The sequence below is a fragment of the Mustelus asterias genome, chromosome 2, assembly GCF_964213995.1.
Source record: "Mustelus asterias chromosome 2, sMusAst1.hap1.1, whole genome shotgun sequence".
In the NCBI taxonomy this organism is placed as follows: Eukaryota; Metazoa; Chordata; class Chondrichthyes; order Carcharhiniformes; family Triakidae; genus Mustelus; species Mustelus asterias.
The window spans coordinates 104,829,947-104,852,704 of record NC_135802.1 but is presented as its reverse complement, the minus strand read 5'-3'; the positions used below and the strand labels follow the sequence as shown (position 1 = coordinate 104,852,704).

The 22,758-nt window shown below is 44.1% G+C and overlaps 1 protein-coding gene across 2 annotated transcripts in view; it reads left to right on the top strand.

The window, feature by feature from the left end:
- Window positions 1-22,758, top strand: part of LOC144510214 (WAS/WASL-interacting protein family member 3-like) — a 91,719-nt gene that overhangs the window by 49,726 nt on the left and 19,235 nt on the right. For both annotated transcript variants that reach the window (XM_078239712.1, XM_078239718.1), the window contains 3 exons: window positions 8,763-8,895; window positions 9,339-9,458; window positions 14,377-15,156. In XM_078239712.1, coding sequence (XP_078095838.1) covers window positions 8,763-8,895; window positions 9,339-9,458; window positions 14,377-15,156 — 1,033 coding nt within the window. The remainder of the gene's footprint in view (window positions 1-8,762; window positions 8,896-9,338; window positions 9,459-14,376; window positions 15,157-22,758) is intronic.

The following is a 22,758-nucleotide window of genomic DNA, read 5'->3' as shown; positions in this document are numbered from 1 at the left end:
AGAAAGGGTCGAGACTTCAAGTTTTTAGGTGTCCAGATCACCAACAACCTGTCCTGGTCCCTCTGTGCTGACACTATAGTTAAGAAAGCCCACCAACGCCTCTATTTTCTCAGAAGACTAAGGAAATTTGGCATGTCAGCTACGACTCTCACCAACTTTTACAGATGCACCACAGAAAGCATTCTTTATGGTTGTATCACAGCTTGGTATGGCTCCTGCTCTGCCCAAGACCGCAAGGAACTACAAAAGGTCGTGAATGTAGCCCAATCCATCACGCAAACCAGCCTCCCATCCATTGACTGTCTACACTTCCCGCTGCCACGGCAAAGTAGCCAGCATAATTAAGGACCCCACGCACCCCAGACATTCTCTCTTCCACCTTCTTCCTTCGGGAAAAAGATACAGAAGTCTGAGGTCATGTACCAACCGAGTCAAGAACAGCTTCTTCTCTGATGCTGTCAGACTTTTGAATGGATTACCTTGCATTAAGTTGATTGTCCTCTATGCCCTAGCTATGACTGTAACACGACCATCTGCACTCTCATTTCCTTCTCTATGAATGGTATGTTTGTCTATATAGCACACAAGAAACAGTACTTTTCACTGTATGTTAATACATGTGACAATAATTAATCAAATCAAATCAAATCATGCCAGCAGTCTACTGGTGAACATTTCTCTGAGGCCTTATAAAGCCAGGCGTTCTGAGGTAATATGGAAGCTCTTCCAGACAGGCTTGATGTTGGAGACAGGAGCAGTTGAAAGATCTGCACAGCCCATTCCAATCAGAAAATGGTTGTTGGCCACAAACAGGGTAAATTGCAGCTATAAATAAAAGATTAACTTTCCAATTGTCCTAGCCCTGATCTGTGTGCGCGATCCAAATTTTAGGAACAAAAGGGGTAATCTTGATTTTGTGTAATAGTGGAAAACTGATGACAGCTAATCAGATGTCAATGGAAATAATAATGATGGATGATTTAATTGGACTACCAATTCGTTGTAACCCATTTCCACTCATCAAACCTATCCCCACTACCTTGCTATGTCTAGTGATTGCTTATATTTTAGATTATAAACAGTGAATAAGCCTAAAGGAGCTATTTAAGATATCATGGAGGTTAATTAAAGGTTAATTAATGTTTGTCAGAGTTACAAAGACCTCCCATTAATTTCAGTTTTTTGCTGATTCTTGTACTGTGTTAAAATGTGCATCTTAACACGTACATTACATGCTATCCAATAATGTAACAGAATCAATAATTCAGACTATCAGGTGTGAATTACAACAATGAACTATTCAGGTAGCTGAAATAACATTTGGCAGTGGCTTAGACACCAATGTTATTAATGAATGGAGTGTCGCAGACAAAGGAAAGCTTAGACTTGCTGGCAAATTGCTGAACGTCCTACAAGAAATGACTCTGGGGAGAGAAGGAATGCAGTTTCTGGGACTGATTTTTCCTACACCCTCCACCAGCAGCAACTGGAGCTGCAGGCATTGAAGGAGGTGGTTAATAATGTAGGTATTGAGTCCAGGTCACACATGAGCTGGCAAAATAATACAAGAAACGTGACAGACATGACGACATCTGGTAAGGTAAGCCAACACTCCTGTTATGCATCATGTGTTCCTGCTGTATTTGTACAGGTACAAGTAAGACATCTCTGCCAGCATTATAATCATTCTGCTTGGAAGAAGCAATGTCGTATGTGAAAGTTGCTTAGATGCAGTACTGGCTCAATAGAGTTTGTGCAAAGAATACTTTTTAAGCTTGAGGAAATTGAGATATCATAATGATCTGTATATAGGTGGTTGAAGTCACATACAGTTACAATTATTAAGGACCTTAAAACAACCTTTGTAGGTAGTGTTATGATTTGGGGTTTTTCCTTGAGACATTTATCTCAGGTCCAGTGTCCTGGACCACTCCTAATTGTGAGCACTTACTTGCTATGACCCTTTGAGTGCCTTTACGTCTCCAGTATCTAGACAACTTGCAATGATCCCAGAGGTTGAATGTAAAAGGTTTGTGGGTTTGTTTTGGTTATGGTTGCTTCAGATGATGGATTGAATTTATTCAGCTCTGTGGAGGCAGCTTGGAAGCAGGCTGGGAGAAAATTTTGAAAGTCAAGCATCGGATCAGTTCCCAAAGATTTTCCTGCTTCTGCACAATTTTTGCTAGACAGTAAGTGGTAACGGTTATCCACCTGACAGCAACGGGTAACCAATTATCATCCATTAAGGACTGACTGAGTGCCAAAGTGCAGAGACCACTGGGATTGTCCTGGTGTTGGACAGGCACCCCTCTGAGGAAGTGGAGGCAGCCTTCCAGCAATTGGCCAGGGAGCCAATAGTCACTCATTTCACTGGCCCCATTATTGAACTGCATGGATCCAAAGGCCATAGGCTGGGTCATCCCCATGGAGGGGTTCCCCCCACCCATACTGATGGCCCTTATGTTCAAATTTACAGCAGGCTTCCAAGAGCCTGCATTTTGAGGCTGTCCAACTTGCCCCAGCAACACCTGCCTTCCTTGGTGTGGCTGTTGTTTGTCTTGTGCAGCAGGCTCTGTTTGGTTTTCACACCTCAGGAACCCACCAGTGGACAGAGAACATGGGGAGGCCTGTTATTTGGCCACTCCAGGAAAATTTCATCTGTTGGAACAGCTCTGACCCGGTTGGAGTTGGAAATGATCCCAAGGCCTGAAATATTTCAAAGAGTGTAAGGTTTGACTCAATATTCCTCAATTTCAAAAGTGGTGGAAAAAACAATTCATTAAACAATGGCTTAGACTATAAACTAACACAGTCATTAAACTGTAAATGCCTATTACAGTGGAGCCCCGTTATAACACGATGGTTGAGGTCCATAAAAGCGGGGTCGCGAAAAAAGCGACCTGGAACCAAACCAAAGGTATTCCACCATCTCTGGAATTTAATTTTGTTCAATTTTCCAGCAATTCCTTGGGGTACAAATTTCACATGGATCCTTCCATTAGCTGCTGGTTAAGTGATTCTCTAATTTTCCTTAAAGACCTTACAACTGTGCACTCTTTAGCTTCTTTTCCTGGCTTTGGACATACATAGACTGTTTTCTTCCCCAGTCTGCTCCCACAGCTTCTGTACACTTCTTTCTGAGCTAACTACTTAAGCCGACTGCTTTTGCCCACAAAGCTCTCTGAGGATCACTGTAGATTTCTTCCACTAGCTGCAAGCTACAGCAAATCTCCCAGCTGCCTTTCCCTCACAAAACACAAACTTTACTGCCTGCTTCTGTCAGCAAACACACACAAACAAATTCAACAAAATTACCTTTTAACCAAGATTCTACCGGAATCACAATCTCTATGGAAACTTGGCATGCCTTGGAATGATTAAAACAGAAATGCAAACAAATTATTTTACCTTCAACGCAATATGAATATTTATATTGTTAATGGAGTTTTAGCACTCTTTCTCTACGCTCCTTAGCTCCATTACAAGCTTAGTGATCATTCATTGTTCGTGTGTTTTACTATCAACTCTGACCTTGTAAGGTAAACATAGATTAGCTTCTTAGTGTAAAATAACAGGCTTTGTTTGAGTTGCATTTACAACAGGATTGCTAATTAATTTCACAGATGATCAATTTATCTACAGTTAAAGCTTTCATTTCAAAAGCTTGAAGTTATAATCTAAAACATTGAACTATGAACTGGATAGGCGGAATTCTCCCAAAATAACAACTGAGTGTCATAACTCGGAGAAAACGGGGGCAATCCATGCTGGTCTTTTTAGCACACTCCGCAATGTAGGCGTTCCACACTTAGTGCACTGAAAGAATCTCCACACTGTTATGGAGTCCTGAGGCGTGTGACTCACCCAAACTAGCCGCAGCTGTGAGCCAGTAACAAGATCGGGGTTGCATTAAACGTTCTCCCTGTACTCACAGCCAATCATGCCCGGAGGATTTCAATGAGCAGACCAGCCCCATGTTTCATGGAGGGAGACCCTAGGGTGGCTGCTGGGTGCTGTGGAGTGGAGACAGATCATCCTCTACTCCCAAGAGGGCAGATGATCCAGGACCAGGGAGTCGATTGCGACCTTGGATACGGTGGCCATGGCAGCCATTACCCGTGGCCTGAAACTGTGGACTCGCGCCTATTGAACATAGAACATAAAACATAGAAAAACTACAGCACAAACAAGCCCTTCGGCCCACAAGTTGCACCGGTCATGTCCCTACCTACCTAGGCCTATATATAGGCTTACCTATAACCCTCAATCCTATTAAGTCCCATGTACTCATCCAGAAGTCTCTTAAAAGACCCTATCGAGTTTGCCTCCACCACCATTGACGGCAGCCGATTCCACTCACCCACCACCCTCTGAGTGAAAAACTTAGCCCTGACATCTCCTCTGTACCTACTCCCCTTAAACCTGTGTCCTCTCGTAGCAGCCATTTCAGCCCTGGGAAAAAGCCTCTGAGAATCCACCCGATCTATACCTCTCAACATCTTGTACACCTCTATCAGGTCACCTCTCATCCTTCGTCTCTCCAAGGAGAAAAGACCGAGCTCCCTCAACCTATCCTCATAAGGCATGCCACCCAATCCAGGCAACATCCTTGTAAATCTTCTCTGCACCCTTTCAATAATTTCTACATCCTTCCTGTAATGAGGCGACTAGAACTGAGCACAGTGCTCCAAGTGGGGTCTGACGAGGGTCTTATGAAGCTGCATCATTATCTCCCGACTCCTAAACTCAATCCCTCGATTGATGAAGGCCAGCACACCATACGCCTTCTTAACCACCTCCTCTACCTGCGAGGCCGATTTAAGAGTCCTATGGACCCGGACCCCAAGGTCCTTCTGATCCTCTACACTGCTAAGAGTCTTACCCTTGATATTATACTCCTTCATCCCATTTGACCTGCCAAAATGTACCACTACACATTTATCTGGGTTGAAGTCCATCTGCCACTTCTCCGTCCAGTCTTGCATCCTATCTATGTCATGCTGCAGCTTCTGACATCCCTCCAAACTATCCACAACACCACCAACCTTCGTGTCGTCGGCAAATTTACCAACCCATCCCTCCACTTCCTCATCCAGGTCATTTATGAAAATGACAAACAGCAAGGGTCTCAGAACAGATCCCTGGGGCACTCCACTGGTGTCCGACCTCCATTCAGAAAAAGACCCATCTACAACCACTCTCTGCCTTCTGCAGGCAAGCCAGTTCTGGATCCACAAAGCAACAGCCCCTTGGATCCCATGCCCTCTCACTTTCTCGAGAAGTCTTGCATGGGGGACCTTATCGAACGCCTTGCTCAAGTATTGATGGAAGAAGATGAACAACCTCATTTGGGCTGCAAGATAGAGTGTCCATCTGTCTTGTCCCGGCATTAGTCCTGTCTGTCACACCTGGAGGTCCGTATCAATCCACTCCCTAACACGCCGTGGCCGTCCAGCTTCCAACTCCCCAGCATCGTCCTCAAATCCCTCTGTCAGTTCTCATCACAACCCTTGCCTGGCGAGGCAAGGTTACCTGTTCCTCACTGCGTCCCTAGCCCCACGGGCCCACCAGCCATCAGGTTTTCAATCACTTCTTGTGTCTCCACAGGAAAAAATGGCCCATAATAGGAGGTATTCCCGAGTTCCGTCCCCTGACCCCTTTTGAGGAGCGAGTGATGGAGCTCTCAGGCGGGATACCAGGGTGGGCTGTGAGTGCAGTAAGGTCGACGTGCACCACAAAAGTGAGCATCCACAACACCTTCATATGATTTGTTTCAAGTAAGTCCCAAGCAGCTCAGATACTTGTCCCTCCTTTGCACTGAACCGTGTATTTCTGTTGAAGAAGCAATACCAGATGAGGCCGGGCCCTCAGGAGTCAGCCCAAGTTTTTACGCCCAATTTTATGCACTTAGTCATTGAAAATATGGGCTAAACTGTTTCCAGCTGCTGCAGGCAGTGGGCTGGGCTTAATTAGCCAGCCAGCCTGCAGAGGGAACTATTGCACATGTGCAGACCTCTGTGTCAGCACATACTCAATAGCAGCAATAGGGGTCTGACAGACAGACAGAGAGAGAGAGAGAGAGTTGTCGGGCCCCTGCTGCTGCAGGCAGCCTGAACACAACCCTCCCCACCCTGCAATTACAGGGGCCCGCGGCCAATCGCAGGCCCAACAATGCATCTAGCCACCACTGGTCTCCGCCACCCAGACCGACATCACACCCATCCCCTCCGGTCCAATCCCATTGCAGAGTGGCAGCGGGCCATCCCCCATAGGCACACCACATAGGCCCTGCCCCTTCACACCCCGCCTCCCATAGGCCCTGTCCCCTGACACTGCACACCAGCCACTGCCAAGTTGCCCACTAGGTATAGCCCAAGTGCCATGTTGGCAGTGCCTGGATGGCACTGCCCAAAAGGCACCCCCCTTGCCCACGGCCTCTCAGTGGGACCTCAATGGCCTCTAGTTCTGACGGTGAGGCCAACAGGACTGTTCCCTATTCATGGGGAACAGATGTTTTCCTCACTGGAGAGAGGCCATAAAGACACGTGAACCCGGACGATTGAGTGCCGGGCTCACTAAACACATGTACATTATGATTAGAATGTATTTAAATAAATTATTCAGCCTCTTGCCCACTTCCGGCGAGAGGCTGACCTTTCCAGAAATCTGGCTCTCATAAAATTGCGAGAGCTGAGAAATCGGGTTTGGTCTTGATTTCTCGGCTCTCACGTGAATTTACCAGCTCGCTCTGTCCATCGGTGGGTGGGGTGAGCTGGTAAAATTCCGCCCGATGGTGCAATGGCCTCTTTCTGTGCTATATGATTCTATGAATTCCTTGTGTGCTGGAAGCTGTTCTGTTTTCATGGCTGGTTCCCTGAAGTCAGTGTCTCCGTCTTGCTTAGCAAAACTGGGAGATGACAATGTCTACTGGCCTGCCACCATTATCTAACCTGCTCAATTATGCTGGGTGCTTCATCAAATACAGACTTCTCTAGCTCACTGTGTATAACCCTTGAGTGCTAATCTCTGTGAAGTTGCGTTCTTAACCTGATTGTCCTCTGAGGTGTCTTGAAGGGCTGCTGCTGGTAAAGATCTAGACGAAAGAAAAGGACAAGGATTAGCTCTAGCTGAATAATAGCAGGTGACAGACTTTATAATGCATCTTAAAGTTGTCAAGTAGGCTAAATGTGTAATATTTGAGGTACATGAAAGTGCAAAAGTCAAAGTCAGCCTGCTTTGATAGGCTGCCTGATCTTATTTCTCTCTCTCTTGCGTGTGGTGTATTTTTCCCTGTCAAAAGTTATTAGAACTGTCAGAGCTGTCAAGGGATTGAACTCTACTGGGAATTAAATTTTAAAAAAATGCATGGAGTTTAAGAAAAACAGTGCCTGCTGTTTTATTCTGTCTGTTTACATAAGCCTGAAGCTTGAGGGTTATCATTGGAGGATTTGTACTTCGTGACTGATTTTACAACCTAACATTACCACAGTGGAGTACATGTTAAGTGAACAGATTGATTGCTGGCTACAGTTCATTATTGAATAGAGATTTTGTTTTTATAAGAGGTTAGTTAAAGAAATTTCAATGTTTTGAATTTTTGTCAGACTTTTAAACAACATTAACTACATCCATAGACACATTTATTTTATGATAGAATGGCTCCTGAGGTTTGCCCATGGTGGATACTAACTAGGCAAGTTAGTATGGAGGGGGTAAGGGCAAAGGTTGGTAAGTGGGGAACATAGGTTGGCATGAGTTGGCATAGGGGCTATAAATGGCAATGGGGATGAGTGGGGGCATGGCTTGGAATCGGGGTATGAGGGGGTATAAGAATGTATAAAATGTCACAGGGTGACATAAAAGGTATGAGAAGCCATGGAGGTGGGTGGAAACTGGGTGGGGATATAGGTTAGCATGGATGAGGCATAGGGATTACATGGCTGTTGAAGGATGAAGACTAGAGAGATTATATTTGTTTTAAAATAATTTTAAAAATAATTTCAGCAAAGTGCTGGAGCACAGAGGCAGGCCTTCCACCCAGGCCAACTCTGCACCTGGCAGCTTCCGCATTCCTTCCAGGGGCGACAGGCCTGATTTTTAATCCAGCCCATCACCCTGGAATGAAAATCCAACCTTCTGGGCCTCTGTTTCTTTGGTCAGGTTGGTGGAGCTGGGAAATGACGCGTCTCTGCACTCCCAACCCAGGAGTGAAAATTCGGGCCTATATCTATAATGACAGGACAGGAGCCTCTTGCTGTTCAGCACATTTGAATGGCAGTGGGATGCTATTCCATGTAGTGTACAGAGGAGCAACTTCAAGATTCACACATTTAATGATATATCTGCATCCCTCTGAACTTGCTGATGATTTATGACATTATGCTACTTTTATAGTCAATTCTAGCACAATGTAATTTGACTTGTGTCCTGGCACAATAATCAGGGAATAATTAAATACAAGCCAGTAAATTAGATGAAAGTATAACTGAAACAAACTCTCTTCTCCAAGAAAGGCACGTATTGACAAGCCCAATGTTCTCCAAGCAGTAGAGTTAAGGATTTTGTAGATACCTAAAACTGACTTTAGTAAACTAACAACTATTACTGGATATAATTTCTTATACTGAGACAATATGCTAATACTCTGTAGTTTTAGTTGATTCAATATTTTAATGTACTTTAAGATTCAACTGTTTTTCTGTTATCTTTCTGAATGTTAAGAAGTTTTGTGTGAATTCTAACGGGTTACAAATTTCCTACAGGCACATGTTGAACTTCCCAAACAAACCAAAGATGAACTAAAAGGACGGAGTGCTTTGCTAGGAGATATCCACAAGGGAGTACGATTGAAAAAGGTGGCACAGGTCAATGATAGAAGTGCCCCGATCATTGACAGTAAGTGCTTCATTCTCGCACTGCATTACTTCTGGGGTTGTCGTACACTACTCAGCTTTCATATACTTAAACTTTAAATCTGTTGAAGGGTCTTAGGATGTATGTGTTGATAGATCCAGTGCAAAGATGGTCATGTTTTACATACATTACTTGATTATTTTAGTTCATAAATTCAGAGTGTTACATCTTTCTAGCTTGTGGGTAAAATTAATTAATAATTTTAATTGTATGTCAGTAGTAATTTTGTGGGGGAGCCTCTCCTATCAAAAATATATACCAGAAATTGCAGGACACATTACATTTTTTTTGACTATTCAAATAAACAGAAAATCTGGGAAAATTTAAGGTATGCCACTAACTATCTTAAAGGATGTTCTGCTGGGTGTGGATCCTATAGAAGCTTGTAACTATAAGTTAGACAATTTATTTTCACTTGTCTGCAGAATCCAAAGGTGGAAATGGCACTGGAGCTGTGGGTGGAGGAGCAACAACAGCTGCCATGGGTGGTTTGTTTCAAGGAGGATTTCCTGTTCTCAGACCTACAGGACAGAGAGATGCTTCAGGTAATCCTGTAGAATAATTTAAAACATATTTGGACGAATTCTATGATATTGTATTTCTAGTCCAGAGAGTCACCTGCCTGGAATTTTTTAACATAATTCGATGATTTGCTCAAATTTCCATTTTGCACTCCTGGCAGATAAGTTTCTGTGTCTGGAGACAACTACTCCTAATGATGGATAATATGGGCAAGTGACTAGTTTTCAGATTCAAATGTTGGCCTGCCAGATTTTTGATTTTAATACCTGTTCAGCAGGTTTGGAGTTCAGTATGCACCAATGTTCCACCCATTGTCTCGGGCCAATCTTCAGGAATCCGATTCATCGCCACAATTTAGAATCTCAGGGGGATTCCTGTTTCTATTGAAGAGCCACCTGTGTAACACAAGTAACAGAAGCAATATCTTTGGAAATCTATTACAATGAATCCATTATTACGGAAGCAGAAGACATTTAGAAAATCATAATCCCAGCAAGCAGAGTCAACATGGTTTCATGAAAGGGAAATCGTGTTTGGAAAAAATTATTAGAGCTCTTTAAGGATGTAACAAGCAAGATGAACAAAGGAGAATCAGCAGATAGTGTATTTGGATTTTCAAAGACATTTGATAAGGTGCCACTTAAAAGGTTATTACACCAGCTAAGAGCTCATGGATAGAGGATTAGCTAATGCACAGGAAAGAGAAAGATCATTTTCAGGTTGGCAAACTGGAACTAATGGAGTGCCACAGGGAACAGTGCTTAAACCTCAACTATTTACAACCTGTATTCATTACTTGGATGAAGGGACTGATGATATTGTAGCCAAATTTACTGATGACACAAAGATAGGTAGGAATGCAAGTTGTGAGGACAACAAGAGTCTCCAAAGAGTTATAGATAGATTAAATGAGGGGCAAAAATTTAGTAGATGGAGTATAATTTGGGAAATGTGAGGTTGTCCACTTTGGCAAAAAGAGCAGAAAAACAGAATATTATTTAAATGGAGAGAGACTACAGACTGCTGCAGTACAGAGGGATCTGGATATCTTCATTCATGAATCACAAGAAATTAGCATGCTAATACAGCAAGTAATCAGGAAGGCAAAAGTCATGTTGGCCATTATTGCAAAAGGGATGTAGTATAAAAGTAAGGAAGTTTTGTTATAACTGTACAAGGCATTGCTGAGACCACAACTGGATTTAAGTAGAAAGCTTTCCTATGGGACTGATATAGCACACTAAATAAATATGCTCCACTTCAGTGAACATACTCAAAGAAAATGTAACTTAAGGGAATATGTCAGGGTGATTGATTTAATACTTCTGCCCCACAAAATATCCAAAACATATTAAGCTATCCTCTTAAGTTGTCCCCAGCTGCATTTGAGACACTAACATAAAAACATAATAGGAGCACTGTGTACAATTTTGGTGGGATCAGATCAGCCATGATCTTATTGAATGGCAGAGCAGGCTCAAGGGGCCAAATGCCCTATTCCAGCTCCTACTTTTTATATGTCCAATGAAGGAATTTTGAAATTTAGTCACTATTGTAATGTAGGAGACATGGCAGCTAATCTGCAGAAATAGCAGTGAGATAACAACCAGATTATAGATTTTTTAATGTATTGATTGAGGGACAAATATTAGTCAGAACACGAGGGATAACTATGCTGTTCTTCTAAATTGTGCTACGGGTGGTGGACAATTGAACAACTCACTCGGGGAGGAGGCTCCACAAATATCCCCATGCTCAATGATGGAGGTGCTTAGCATGAGTGCAAAAGATAAGCATTGCAACAATCCTCAGCCAGAAGTGGTAAGTGGATGATTCACCTTGGCCTCCTTCAGACATCACCAGCATCACAGATGTCAGTCTACAGTCAATTCAATTCACTCCACATGATATCAAGAAATGGCTGAAGGCACTGGATACTGGAAAACTATAGGCCCTGACAGCATTCTGGCAATAGTACTGAATACATGTGCTCCAGGACTTGCTGCTCCCCTAACCAAGCTGTTCCAGTACTGCTAAAATGCTGGCATCTACCTGGCAACGTGGAAAATTGCCAAGGGATGTTCTATACACAAGAAACAGGAAAAATCTAATCTGGCCAATTACTGCCCCAACAGTCTACTCTAGATCATCAGCAAAGTGATGGATGGGGCCATCAACAGCTATCAAGCGGCACATACTCAGCAATAACTTGTTCACGGAGGCTCAGTTTAGACTCCACCAGGATCACTCAGCTGCTGACTTCATTACAGCCTTGGTTCAAACATGGACAAAAGAGCTGAATGCCAGAGGTGAGGTGAGAGTTACTGCCTTTGACATCAAGGCAGCATTTGACCGTGTATGGATTCAAAGAGCACTAGCAAAACTGGAATCAATGGGAAGCAGGGGAAAATCCTTCGCTGGTTGGAGTTATACCTGGCACAAAGCAAGATGGTTGTGATGATTGGAGGTCAATCATCTTAGTTCCAGAATATCAATGCAGGAGTTGCTCAGGGTAGTGTCCTAGGCCCAACCATCTTCAGCTGCTTCATCACTGACCTTCCTTCCATCATAACGTCAGAAGTGGGGATGTTCACCAATGACAATGTTCGTATCATTCAGGTGCTGAAGCAATTCATGTCCAAATGTAGCAAGAACAGGCTTGAGCTGATAAGTGGCAAGTAGCACTCATGCCATACAAGTGCCAAGCAATGACCATCTCCAACAAGGGAGGATCTAACCATCATCGCCCCTTGACATTCAATGGCATTACCATCACTGAAAGCCCCACTATCAAGATCCTGGGGGTTATCATTGACCAAAAACTGAACTGGATGAGCTCTATGAATACTGTGGCTACCAGGTCAGATCAAAGGCTAGGAATCCTGTGGCAAGTAACTCACTTTGTGACTCTCCAGTGCCTGTCCACCATTTACAAGACACAAATCAGGAGTTTAATGGAATACTCTCTACTCGCCTGGATAAGTGCAAATCCAACAACACTCAAGAAACTTGACACCATTCAGGACAAAGCAGCCCACTTGACTGGTACCCCTTCCATAAACATTCAATTCGTCCACCACCAACGGAGAGTGGCAGCCATGTGTACCATCTACAAGGTGCATTGCAGGAACTCACCTTAGGCAGCACCTTCCAATCCCACAACGCTACCATCTAGAAGGATAAGAGCAGCAGATTCCTGGGAGCACCACCATCTGGAGGTTCCTTCCAAGTTACTCACCATCCTGACTTGGAAGTATATCACCATTCCTTCACTGTCACTGGGTCAAAATCCTGGAATTTCCTCCCTAACAGCACTGTGGGTGTACCTACATTACAGGGACTGCAGCTGCTCAAGAAGGGAGCTCACCATCACCGTCTCAAGGGCATTTAGGGATGGGCGATAAATGCTGATGTAGCCAGTGATGCCCACATCCCATAAATTCATTTTAAATATTGAAGCATCGTATTTCCTGCAATCTCTTGCATTGACTATAATTAATGGCAAAGTCTGGATGAGATTATCCTGGGAATCGGTAAAGGCATTGAAGCCCCCCGACAGCTAGGACTGCTTTTGCTACTGTATAGTCCTGGATTGTGAAAAAGAAATCAAGGGTCGGGTCCCATGATGTATTGCTGGCAGGGCAGCTACTGATGTGTTCAGCCTGCCAGCAGGTTGGTCACCCAGGGATCAGGCTGCCATTTTTAAAGACTGCCTTAGCACAAAGGATTTCATGCTGGAACCCCTTGCACTGTCACTAGCTGTATCCGGGCGGTGCAGGAGGCAGTGCTAGGATATGACCCACCTCCCCACCCCTTGAGGAATGGCACTTATCTGAGCTCTCCTGGCAGGTCTGCTGGCAGGTGCGTGTCTTGGGGAGACCAGTAAGATTTCACGCTGTTCTGCCGCCACACCGCCATGGATGGATTTTTTGACAGGCGAGAGAATGATTCAGGCTTGGGGTCTGATTATTATCTGCTGATGAATTCAGATGATGCTTCCAAAGTTGAATGTCGAGAAATGTGCCCTGTTATTGACAGGGGAGGGGATAATCACATCATGAGGTTACCACAACATAAAAGGATTTGGCTGATCTCGGCATATTTTCTGCTCCCGTTGTCGAATCCGCCTGACATGAGCGGGAGTGGAAAATCTCGGCTTCAGTATACCATATCGGAAGTAGGTGACTTGCCTCCCCATATCTGACAGATTTGGATGTTGTATGTGATGTAAACTGTCTAGACCTGGCTTTCACCTCCAATTCCTTTGCTCTCCATCGTCCTCCTCCCACCCCAGAGTGGCCTGTTCCACATGCTGATTGGGCAGGGGAGAGAATAGAATGGTATTTTTTAAATTAATAAAATTCTGACTGCCAGATGTAACTAGGGTGCATTTTCTAAAATAAAGTTTTTTCATTTATGATTAATTTATTTTTATATTATGTGCATTTGAATTTCTAATTTGTTGGTGGACTGTATCATCATCAGTAGTGTGAAGCCCAAAAACTATTCCTTTAATGCCTTAAGAGAAAAGATAGAATTCCAGCCAGCAAGATCTTTATTTTTATTCATCCTCATTACGATACTTCACAACACAGCAAGTCAGCTGATAATACTTATACAGAGGTATGAATTTCTTTAGTTGCTATGTGTAGTGGTTTGTAAATGGGCTGGTGAAAGTTTCCTCTTGTACTAGATTCTTAGTGACATTGTGAAAACATTTTTTTTGCAATCTGGTTATGATTTTAATGGAGATATGAAATACAAATCCTCCACATTATTGTACATTTTAATAATTACCTCACCATATTTTTTTTACCTAGCTTCCATTGAAAATTGATAAATTAATTTTGAGGGAAATATGTTTGTTGCAGTGATAGATTTTAGTTAATGAAGATTAGATGTAAAAGTCTTTTTAACTATAGCTGTTATTGTTGATTTCAGAGAGAGGTTCCAAACCAGCTGTTCAACCTTCCAATATGAAAATGCAAACATCAAGATATTCTGACAGTATTAGAAATGATAAAAGTGCTTCCAACCAACCTGATTTATCTAAAGTGCAAAGGGCAATTCAAGGGCGCCTTAATATATCTGCCAATGCACCTCCACCTCCTCCCCTTCCTGTTACTCCCCCATCAGGTCCCATATCCTCTCCTCTCGATAATAAACCTACAAAAACAGTAACAACAACTCAATTGTCTCCCCCTCCAGTTGTTCCTTCACATCCTCCTCCTCCCCCTCCTATACAAGTAAGTGTTTCACCATTTAAATATCAATACACACAGCCACCACCCCCACCACCTCCACCTCCACCTTCCCATAATTTCCAAGACCAAACTTCAGATTTCATGTTTCCTGCTCCACCTCCACCTTCATTACTTTGTATTGAAGACTGTACAGATTTTCCTCCTCCTCCTCTCCCTCCACCTCCACTACCTCCAGCTCCTTCCTTTTCCCCTTACAGTAAAACAGAAAATGCTCTACCACCACCACCACCTCCTCTTTTGAGCAATTTAGAAGTTCCTCCGCCCTTGCCACCAAAATTACCCAGCTTTTCCAACAAACCAAGTATGTCTTCAATGTCTCCTCCTCCTCCCCCACCAATACCACCACCACCTCCGCCGCCACCACCATTCCCTGCTTACAGTCATCCTAGTTCAAGTTCATCATCAGGCCAAACGTCAACCCAACTGCCTGCAAGGGAAGGCCCAGCTAGATGTGGAGGTAAGGACTACTAGATTATGCAGCAACAGTGGTTCTGTTGTGATATTGTATTGTCTGATGCAATGAATTGTAACTATCACAGACTAAGTCAATTACAAAAACAAATTAATGGATTAAGTATGGCGGTTAACAATACAGGAAATAATTCATGTTACTTTTAGGTTTTGAAAAGGATAGTTTTCAAAAGTGTGAAGTTGGGAAGAGCAACATTCTGCCATGAAGTCAGTACATTTCAGATAAACCCAACTGAAGACGAGAAAGCTTCATAACAGACTGTCAGTGCTGATCTCCCACAAGATTTTTGTATTGCCCTACAAGGCTGGATCTGCTCAGCAGTTTATGAAATGCAATTCACATGTTATTTTCAGCAGTTCGGCAGCTACTTCAAGAGCCAGAATGTTTATTTGTAACCTTCCATTGAGCAGCCAACAGCTGCAGGGGAAGGAGGTTGAATCATTGTTACTCATTGGAAATCAGGAAATGGCAGACTTAACTGAATTGCTACTTTATATCCACTTTTATTGGAAAGATGAGGATAAAATACCAGAGATATAAGGGCCAGGCTTTTTGGATGGCAACACCCAAAGAGTAAGCAGGCAATGCATTCCTGTCAATACTAACTGCCCCACAGCCACCTAACACTCCAAGGAGCATTTATTGGCTGGAGGCAGGAATTTGACTCCCACAGTGGAGGAAGACCCGCCTCAGATCTGTCTGCCAATCAGATTGAAAAACAGCTCTAGTCCCACTAGCTAGTAGCACCACTACAGGCCGAGCTGGCCAGGTCTAAAGGACATAATGCTAGACCTGCGGCAAGTGGTGAGGGAACCAACAGGAAGGAAAAACAGACTTGATCTCATCCTCATCAACCAGTCTGCTGTTGATGCATCTGTCCATGACAGTATTGGTAGGAGGGACCATCACAACTCCTTGTGGAGACAAAGTCTCATCTTCACATTGAGGATACCCCTCCATTGTGTTGTGTGGGACTACCACCTACCAAATGGGATAGATTTCTCATCTTCACATTGAGGATACCCCTCCATTGTGTTGTGTGGGACTACCACCTACCAAATGGGATAGATTTTGAAGTGATCGAGCAACTCCAGACTGGTAACCATGAGGCATTGTAGGCCATTAGCAGCAGCAGAATTGTACTCTACCACAATCTGTAAACTCATGGCCTAGCATAACCCACACCCTACCATTAAAACCAAGCAGGGAGATCAACCCAGATGTAATGAAGGGTGAGGGAGGGCACACCAGTGCAGCATCAGGCGTACATAAAAATTAGGTGTCAACCTGGTGAAGCTACAACACAGGACTACTTGCGAGCCAAAAGGTACAAGCAGCAAAAGACAGATGAAGCTAAGCAATTCCAAAACCAACAAAGCAGATCTAAACTCTGCAATCCTGCCATGTTCAACCATGAATAATGTAGATTAGGTTGCATAATTATCCCCATCCTCAATGATGGGGGAGCCAGCATATCAGTGCAAAAGATAAAGCTTGAAGCATTTGCAATGATCTTCAGCCTGAAGTACCGAGTGGATGATCCATCTCCGTCTCCCCCAGAGATTCCTAGCGTCTCAGATGCCAGTCATCCAGTCAATTCAATTCACTCCATGTGATATCAAGAAACAGCTCAAGGCACTGGATACTGCAAAGGTTTTGGGCCCTGATAATATTCCAGCAATAATTGTGCTTCAGAACTTGCTGCACCACTAGCCAAGATATTCCAGTATTGCTGCAATCCTGGCATCTACTCGGCAATGTGGAAAGTTGTCCAGGTATGTCCTGTGCATAAAACAGGACAAATCCAACCCAGCTAATTATTGCCCTATTAGTCTACTGTCAGTCATCAAAAAAATGATGGAAAGGGTCATCAACAGTGCTATCAAGCAGCCTTAACAATAAACTGTTCACTGATGTTTAAAATGGATTTTGCCAGGGCTACTTAGCTGCTGACCTCATTACAGTCTTTGTTGAAATATGCACAAAAGAGCTGAATTTGAGAAGTGAGGTGGGATTCACTGCCCTTGACATCAAGCTAGCAGAAACATAAAAGGACTTGGGAGTCATTGTTCAAGATTCTCTTAAGATTAATGTGCAGGTTCAATCGGCAGTTAGGAAAGCAAATGCAATGTTAGTATTCATGTCAAGAGGGCTAGAATACAAGAGCAGGGATGTACTTCTGAGGCTGTATAAGGCTCTGGTCAGACCCCATTTGGAATATTATCCTTGAAAACAGAGATGAGGAGGAATTTCTTCATCCAAAGAGTGGTGAATCTGTGGAACTCTTTGCCGCAGAAGGCTGTGGAGGGCAGGTCATTGAGTATCTTTAAGAGAGAGTTAGATAGGTTTTTGATTAATAAGGGGGGGTCAGGGGTTATGGGGAAAAGGCAGGAGAATGGGGATGAGAAAAATATCAGCCATGATTGAATGGCGGAGCAGACTCGATGGGCCGAGGAGCCTAATTTTGCTCCTATGTCTTATGGCCTTATGGTCTTATTTTGATATTTTGAGTGTGGCATCAAGTAGCCCTTGCAAAACTGGAGTCAGTGGGAATTGAGGAGATTGTTCCACTGGCTGAAGCCATACCTGGCACAGAGTAAGATGGATGTGGTTGTTGAAGGTCAATCATCTCAGTACCAGGATATCATGCAGGAGTTCCTCAGGGTAGTATCCTAGGCCCAAATGTTTTCAGCTGCTTTATCAATAACCTTCCTTGCAACATAAGGTCAGCACTGGGGACATTCGCTCATGGATGTTCAGTGGTGACTGCACAATGTTCAGCATCATTTGCATCTCCTTGGATATTGAAGCAATCCATGTCCAAATACAGAAAGTCCTAAACAATATTCAGACTTAGGCTTTGGGGCGGCACGGTAGCACAGTGGTTAGCACTGCTGCTTCACAGCACCAGGGACCCGGGTTCAACTCCTATCTTAAGTCACTATCTGTGTGGAGTTTGCACGTTCTCCCCGTGTCTGCATGGGTTTCCTCAGGGTGCTCCGGTTTCCTCCCACAGTCCAAAGGTATGGGTTAGGTGGATTAGCCATGCTAAATTGCCCCTTAGTGTCAGGGGGACAAGCTAGGGTAAATGCATGGGGTTATGGGGGTAGGACCTGAGTGGGATTGAGGTCAGTGCAAACTTGATGGGCTGAATGGCGGCTTCCTGCACTGTGGGATTCTATGATGAAGCTGAAAAATGGCAAGTAACATTTGTGCCATACAAGTGCCAGGCAATGACCATCTCCAACCAGAGAGGATCTAACCATCACCCCTTGACATTTAATGGTATTACTATTACTGAATCCCCCACTATCAACACACTGGGTGTTAGCATTGACCCAAAATAGAACTGAATTAGTCATCTAAATACTGTGGCAACACAAAGAGGTCAGAGACTAGGAATCCTGTGGTGATTAACTCTCCTCCCGACTCCCCAAATTCCATCCACCATCTGCAAGGCATGAGTCAGAAGTGTGGTGGAATAGTCTCCACATGCCTAGATGAACATGGAAACATACGAACAAGAAGTAGGAGTAGGCCATTCAGATCCTCAAACCTGTTCCACCATTTAATAAGATCATGGCTGATCTGATAGCAACTTTAAAACTGCAGCATGTCTCTGATATTCTATCACCCCCTTGCTTACCAAGAATCTATCAACCTCTGCCTTAAAAGGACTGCTTCCACTGCCTTTTCTGGAAGAGTGTTCCAAAGACTCTCAACCCGCAGAGAAAAGATTTCACCTCATCTCCATTTTAAATGGGCGACCCCTTATTTTTAAACTGTGATCCCTGGTTCTATATTCTCCCATAAGATGAAACATCTTCTCCACATCCACCCTGTGAAGACACCTCAGGTTTTATATATTTCAATCAAATTGCCTCTTATTCTTCTAAGCTCCAGTGGATACAAGCCTAGCCTATACAACTTTTCCTCATACGACAACTCACCCATTCCAGGTATTAATCTGGTAAACCATCTCTGAACTGCTTCATTTACACCCTTCCTTAATTAAAATGATCAATACTGTGCACAGTACACCAAATGTGATCTCATTAGTGCCCTGTACAACTGATGCATAACTTCCCTACTTCTGTATTCAATTCTTCTCATGACAAATGATATCATTGTACTAGCTTTCCTAATTACATGTTGTACCTGCATACTGAGTGCAGCTCCAACAAAGCTCACAAAACTTGACAGCGTCCAGCCACGTGATTGGCACCCCATCCATAAATATTCACTCCCTCCACCATTAACGCACAGTGGTAGCAGTGTGTACCAGGTGCATTGCAGGAATTCACCAAGGTTCCTTAGGTAGCACCTTCCTAATCACAACTGCTACCATCTTAAAGGACAAGAGCAGCAAATATCTGGGTACACCACAAACCTAGAGGTTCCCCTCCAAGTCACTCACCATCCTGACTTGGAAATATATTGCAATTTCTTTATTGTTGCTGGGTCAAAATCCTGGAACTCCCTCCCTAAAGGCACTGTGAGTGTATCTACACTACATGAATTGAGGCTATTCAAGAAGGCAGCTCATCACCACCTTCTCAAGGCTAATTAGGGATGGGTAATAAATGTTGGTCTAGACACTGATGCCCAAATCCTGTAAATGAATAAACAGAAATGCCCAAAAACAGCAAAGCCCACTGCTGGGAGTAAATGCAGTTCCCAAAGTTTAAGTTCCGAAGTCCAGGAGCAATTAAGTGAGGGGGTTCTTTTGACAGAGTTACTTTGTGTTTTCCCCTCGTGCCCCTGAACTTCTCTCACCAGTCTTAAAACTGAGGCTTGGTGGCAAACAGCCCTTTGCTTATCGTGGGCAACACAGTGGCACAGTAATTAGCACTGCTGCCTCACAGTGTCAGGGACCTGGGTTCAATTCCTGCCTTGGGTCACTGTCTGTGCGGAGTTTGCATGTTCTCCCCGTGTCTGCATGGGCTTCCTCCAGGTGCTCTGGTTTCCCTCCACAGTCCAAAAGATGTGCTGGTTAGGTACATTAGCCATGCTAAATTCTCCCTCAGTGTACCTGAACAGGTGCCGGAGTGCCGTGACGAGGGGAATTTCACATTAACTTAATTGCAGTGTTAATGTAAGCTTACTTGTGACACTAATAAATAAATGTCTACTTAAGGGCCTCAATTGGGGCAAGAGTGAGCAGGGCAGTGGAAAGATTGTCGGGGGAATTTTAGTCACACCTTCAATCCCTGACTGCAGCATGGACCATAAAATTCTGTCCAAGAAAATTTAAAAATAAATAAATCAAAAGGACGAACCAGTTGGGATTCAATATAATTGAAACCATGTTAATGGAGAAATTATTGTAATTAAAGAATGACAAATGTCCGGGATCTGATGGTACCAGGATAGGAGAACAACTTGCATTAATATAGTGATTTACGTGTCCACCAGCCAGACATCTCAAAGTGCTTTCCAGTCAATGAGTATTCTTGAAGGGCAGTTACTATTGTAATGTGAGCAGCAATTTTGTACACAGCAAATTCCCACAACAGCAATATGATAATGACCAGATAATCATTTTTTTGATGTTGATTGATGATTAAATATTGACCAAGACACCACATATAACTCCCGGTTCTTCTTCACAAAGAGTAAGTGCTTTGGATAAAGAAAGAAAGCCATATATCTGTTTGCTGGTAGCACTAATATATGTGACATGTTAAACAGTGGAGATGGAACATTTACAAAAGTTGATTAAATGAGTAGGCAAAACTGAGACATATGGGGCCCGATTTTACCATTGCGTCGCGCCCGAAAATGGGTGCGAAAACATGGTAAAGTCGAGTGTGAGGTCATTAACACGATCTGCGCCCACATCCGTGCAGATGCCCACTTTACCGAGGCCCGGGAATGACCCCAATCCGATTCGTGCCCGAAACGGGCGCAACGGCAATTTAAATGCATTTGCATGCATTTAAATTGAATTAATGAACTGCCCGCCCAACTTTATCAGCATTTCCCCCTTTACCATCGCGTTTGCGTGTCCAGATTCGGCCCGAAACAGACATGCTCGGCAAAGGTCTGTTTCGGGTGCTCCTGCTGCTGAAGAGGTAAGTTCAGAGCTTCTAGCAGTTTTCTGACTCAGATCGGTGGTGGGGGAGAGGGAGGGAGGAGGGAGGCGGGTCAGATCATTCTCTGGTGGGGGCGGAGGGGGCAGGAGAAGGGAGGCCCGATCATTTTCTGGTGGTGGGGGGAGGAGGAGGCAGGTCAGATATATCTCTGGTGGGGAGGAGGGAGGCCCGATCGTTGTCTGGTAGGGGGGGGGCGGGGAAGGAGAAGGGCAGATCATTGTCTGGTTGGGGGAGGGGGAGAGGCCCGAACTTTCTCTGAGGGCGGAGGCCCAATCATTCTCTGGTTGGGGAGGGGGGGGTGGCAGGGGGAGGCCCGATTGCTCACTGGTGGTGGTGGGGGGATGGCGGGTGGGAGGCCAGATGGATCTCTGGTGGGAGGGGTCAAGGGGGTCCGCTGCCACTCTGCAGGTGATCGGTGAGGGGGGAAGTGGGGCAGGGGGTCGTGATCGGTCTGGGTAGCGGGGTTGGGTGGATATGGGGGACAGTTATGTTGTGGGTGTGGGGCGATATCTGTTGGGACCATCGTTCCCGTCTTTCGCTCCTGGGCTGCTTTATCCGCTTTTTGCAGCCCGAGAGCGATGTGACAGGGGCGCGTTTCTCAAATTTTTTTTTCTAATTGTGCATGCACAGTTCAAAGCTCCGATCGTTTTCAGATGCGCTAAGCCCCGCCCACAGCACGATTCAGACCTGCGATTTCTTTTTCAGGCTAAGTGCGTTTGGAGGCGCCTGAGAACAGGTTTCCAAATTGGATCTGAATTGCGCCCAGATTCAGCATTTAGAATGAAAATTGTAAAATCGGGCCCATGGTGTTCAGTGTGGGGAAATGCAAAGTCATCACTTTGGACCTATGAAAGATAGATCAGAATATTTTCTAAATAGTGTTATGATTGGTGTATATAATTCAGTCCAAAGATGTGCGAGTTAGGTTGATTGGCCATGCTAAAGTGCCCCTTAATGTCAGGGGGACTAGCAAGGATAAATAGGGATTAAGGGGATAGGGTTTGGATGGGTTTGTGGTCGGTGCAGACTTGATGGGCCGAATGGTCTCCTTCTGCACTGTAGGGATTCTATTCTATTCTAATTGTTATGAGTACAGCGATTCAGGAGTTCGAGTACAGAAATCACCAAAAAAGTTCATCGATAGCACAAAAATAATTAAATTAGACCCCATCTGGAGTACTGCAATCAGTTACGAGCCTCAGAAAGAACATATTAACCTTGGAGGGACCACAGTGCTGATATACTGGAATGAAAACGAGTGAAGTTTTGTAACTGGTTATATAGATTAGGTTTGTATTCATTGAGTGCAGAAGATTAAGAAATGATGTAATTTCGATGTGTATGAAGATTAAAATATTTGATAAGGCAGATAGAGAAAAAACTAGTTCCACTGGTGAGAGAATCCAGAACAAGGGAGCAGTGCTTTTAAACAGTTGATGTCAGAAAGTGTTACTTCACAGAAAGGGCAGTGAAAATCTGGAATTCTACTGCC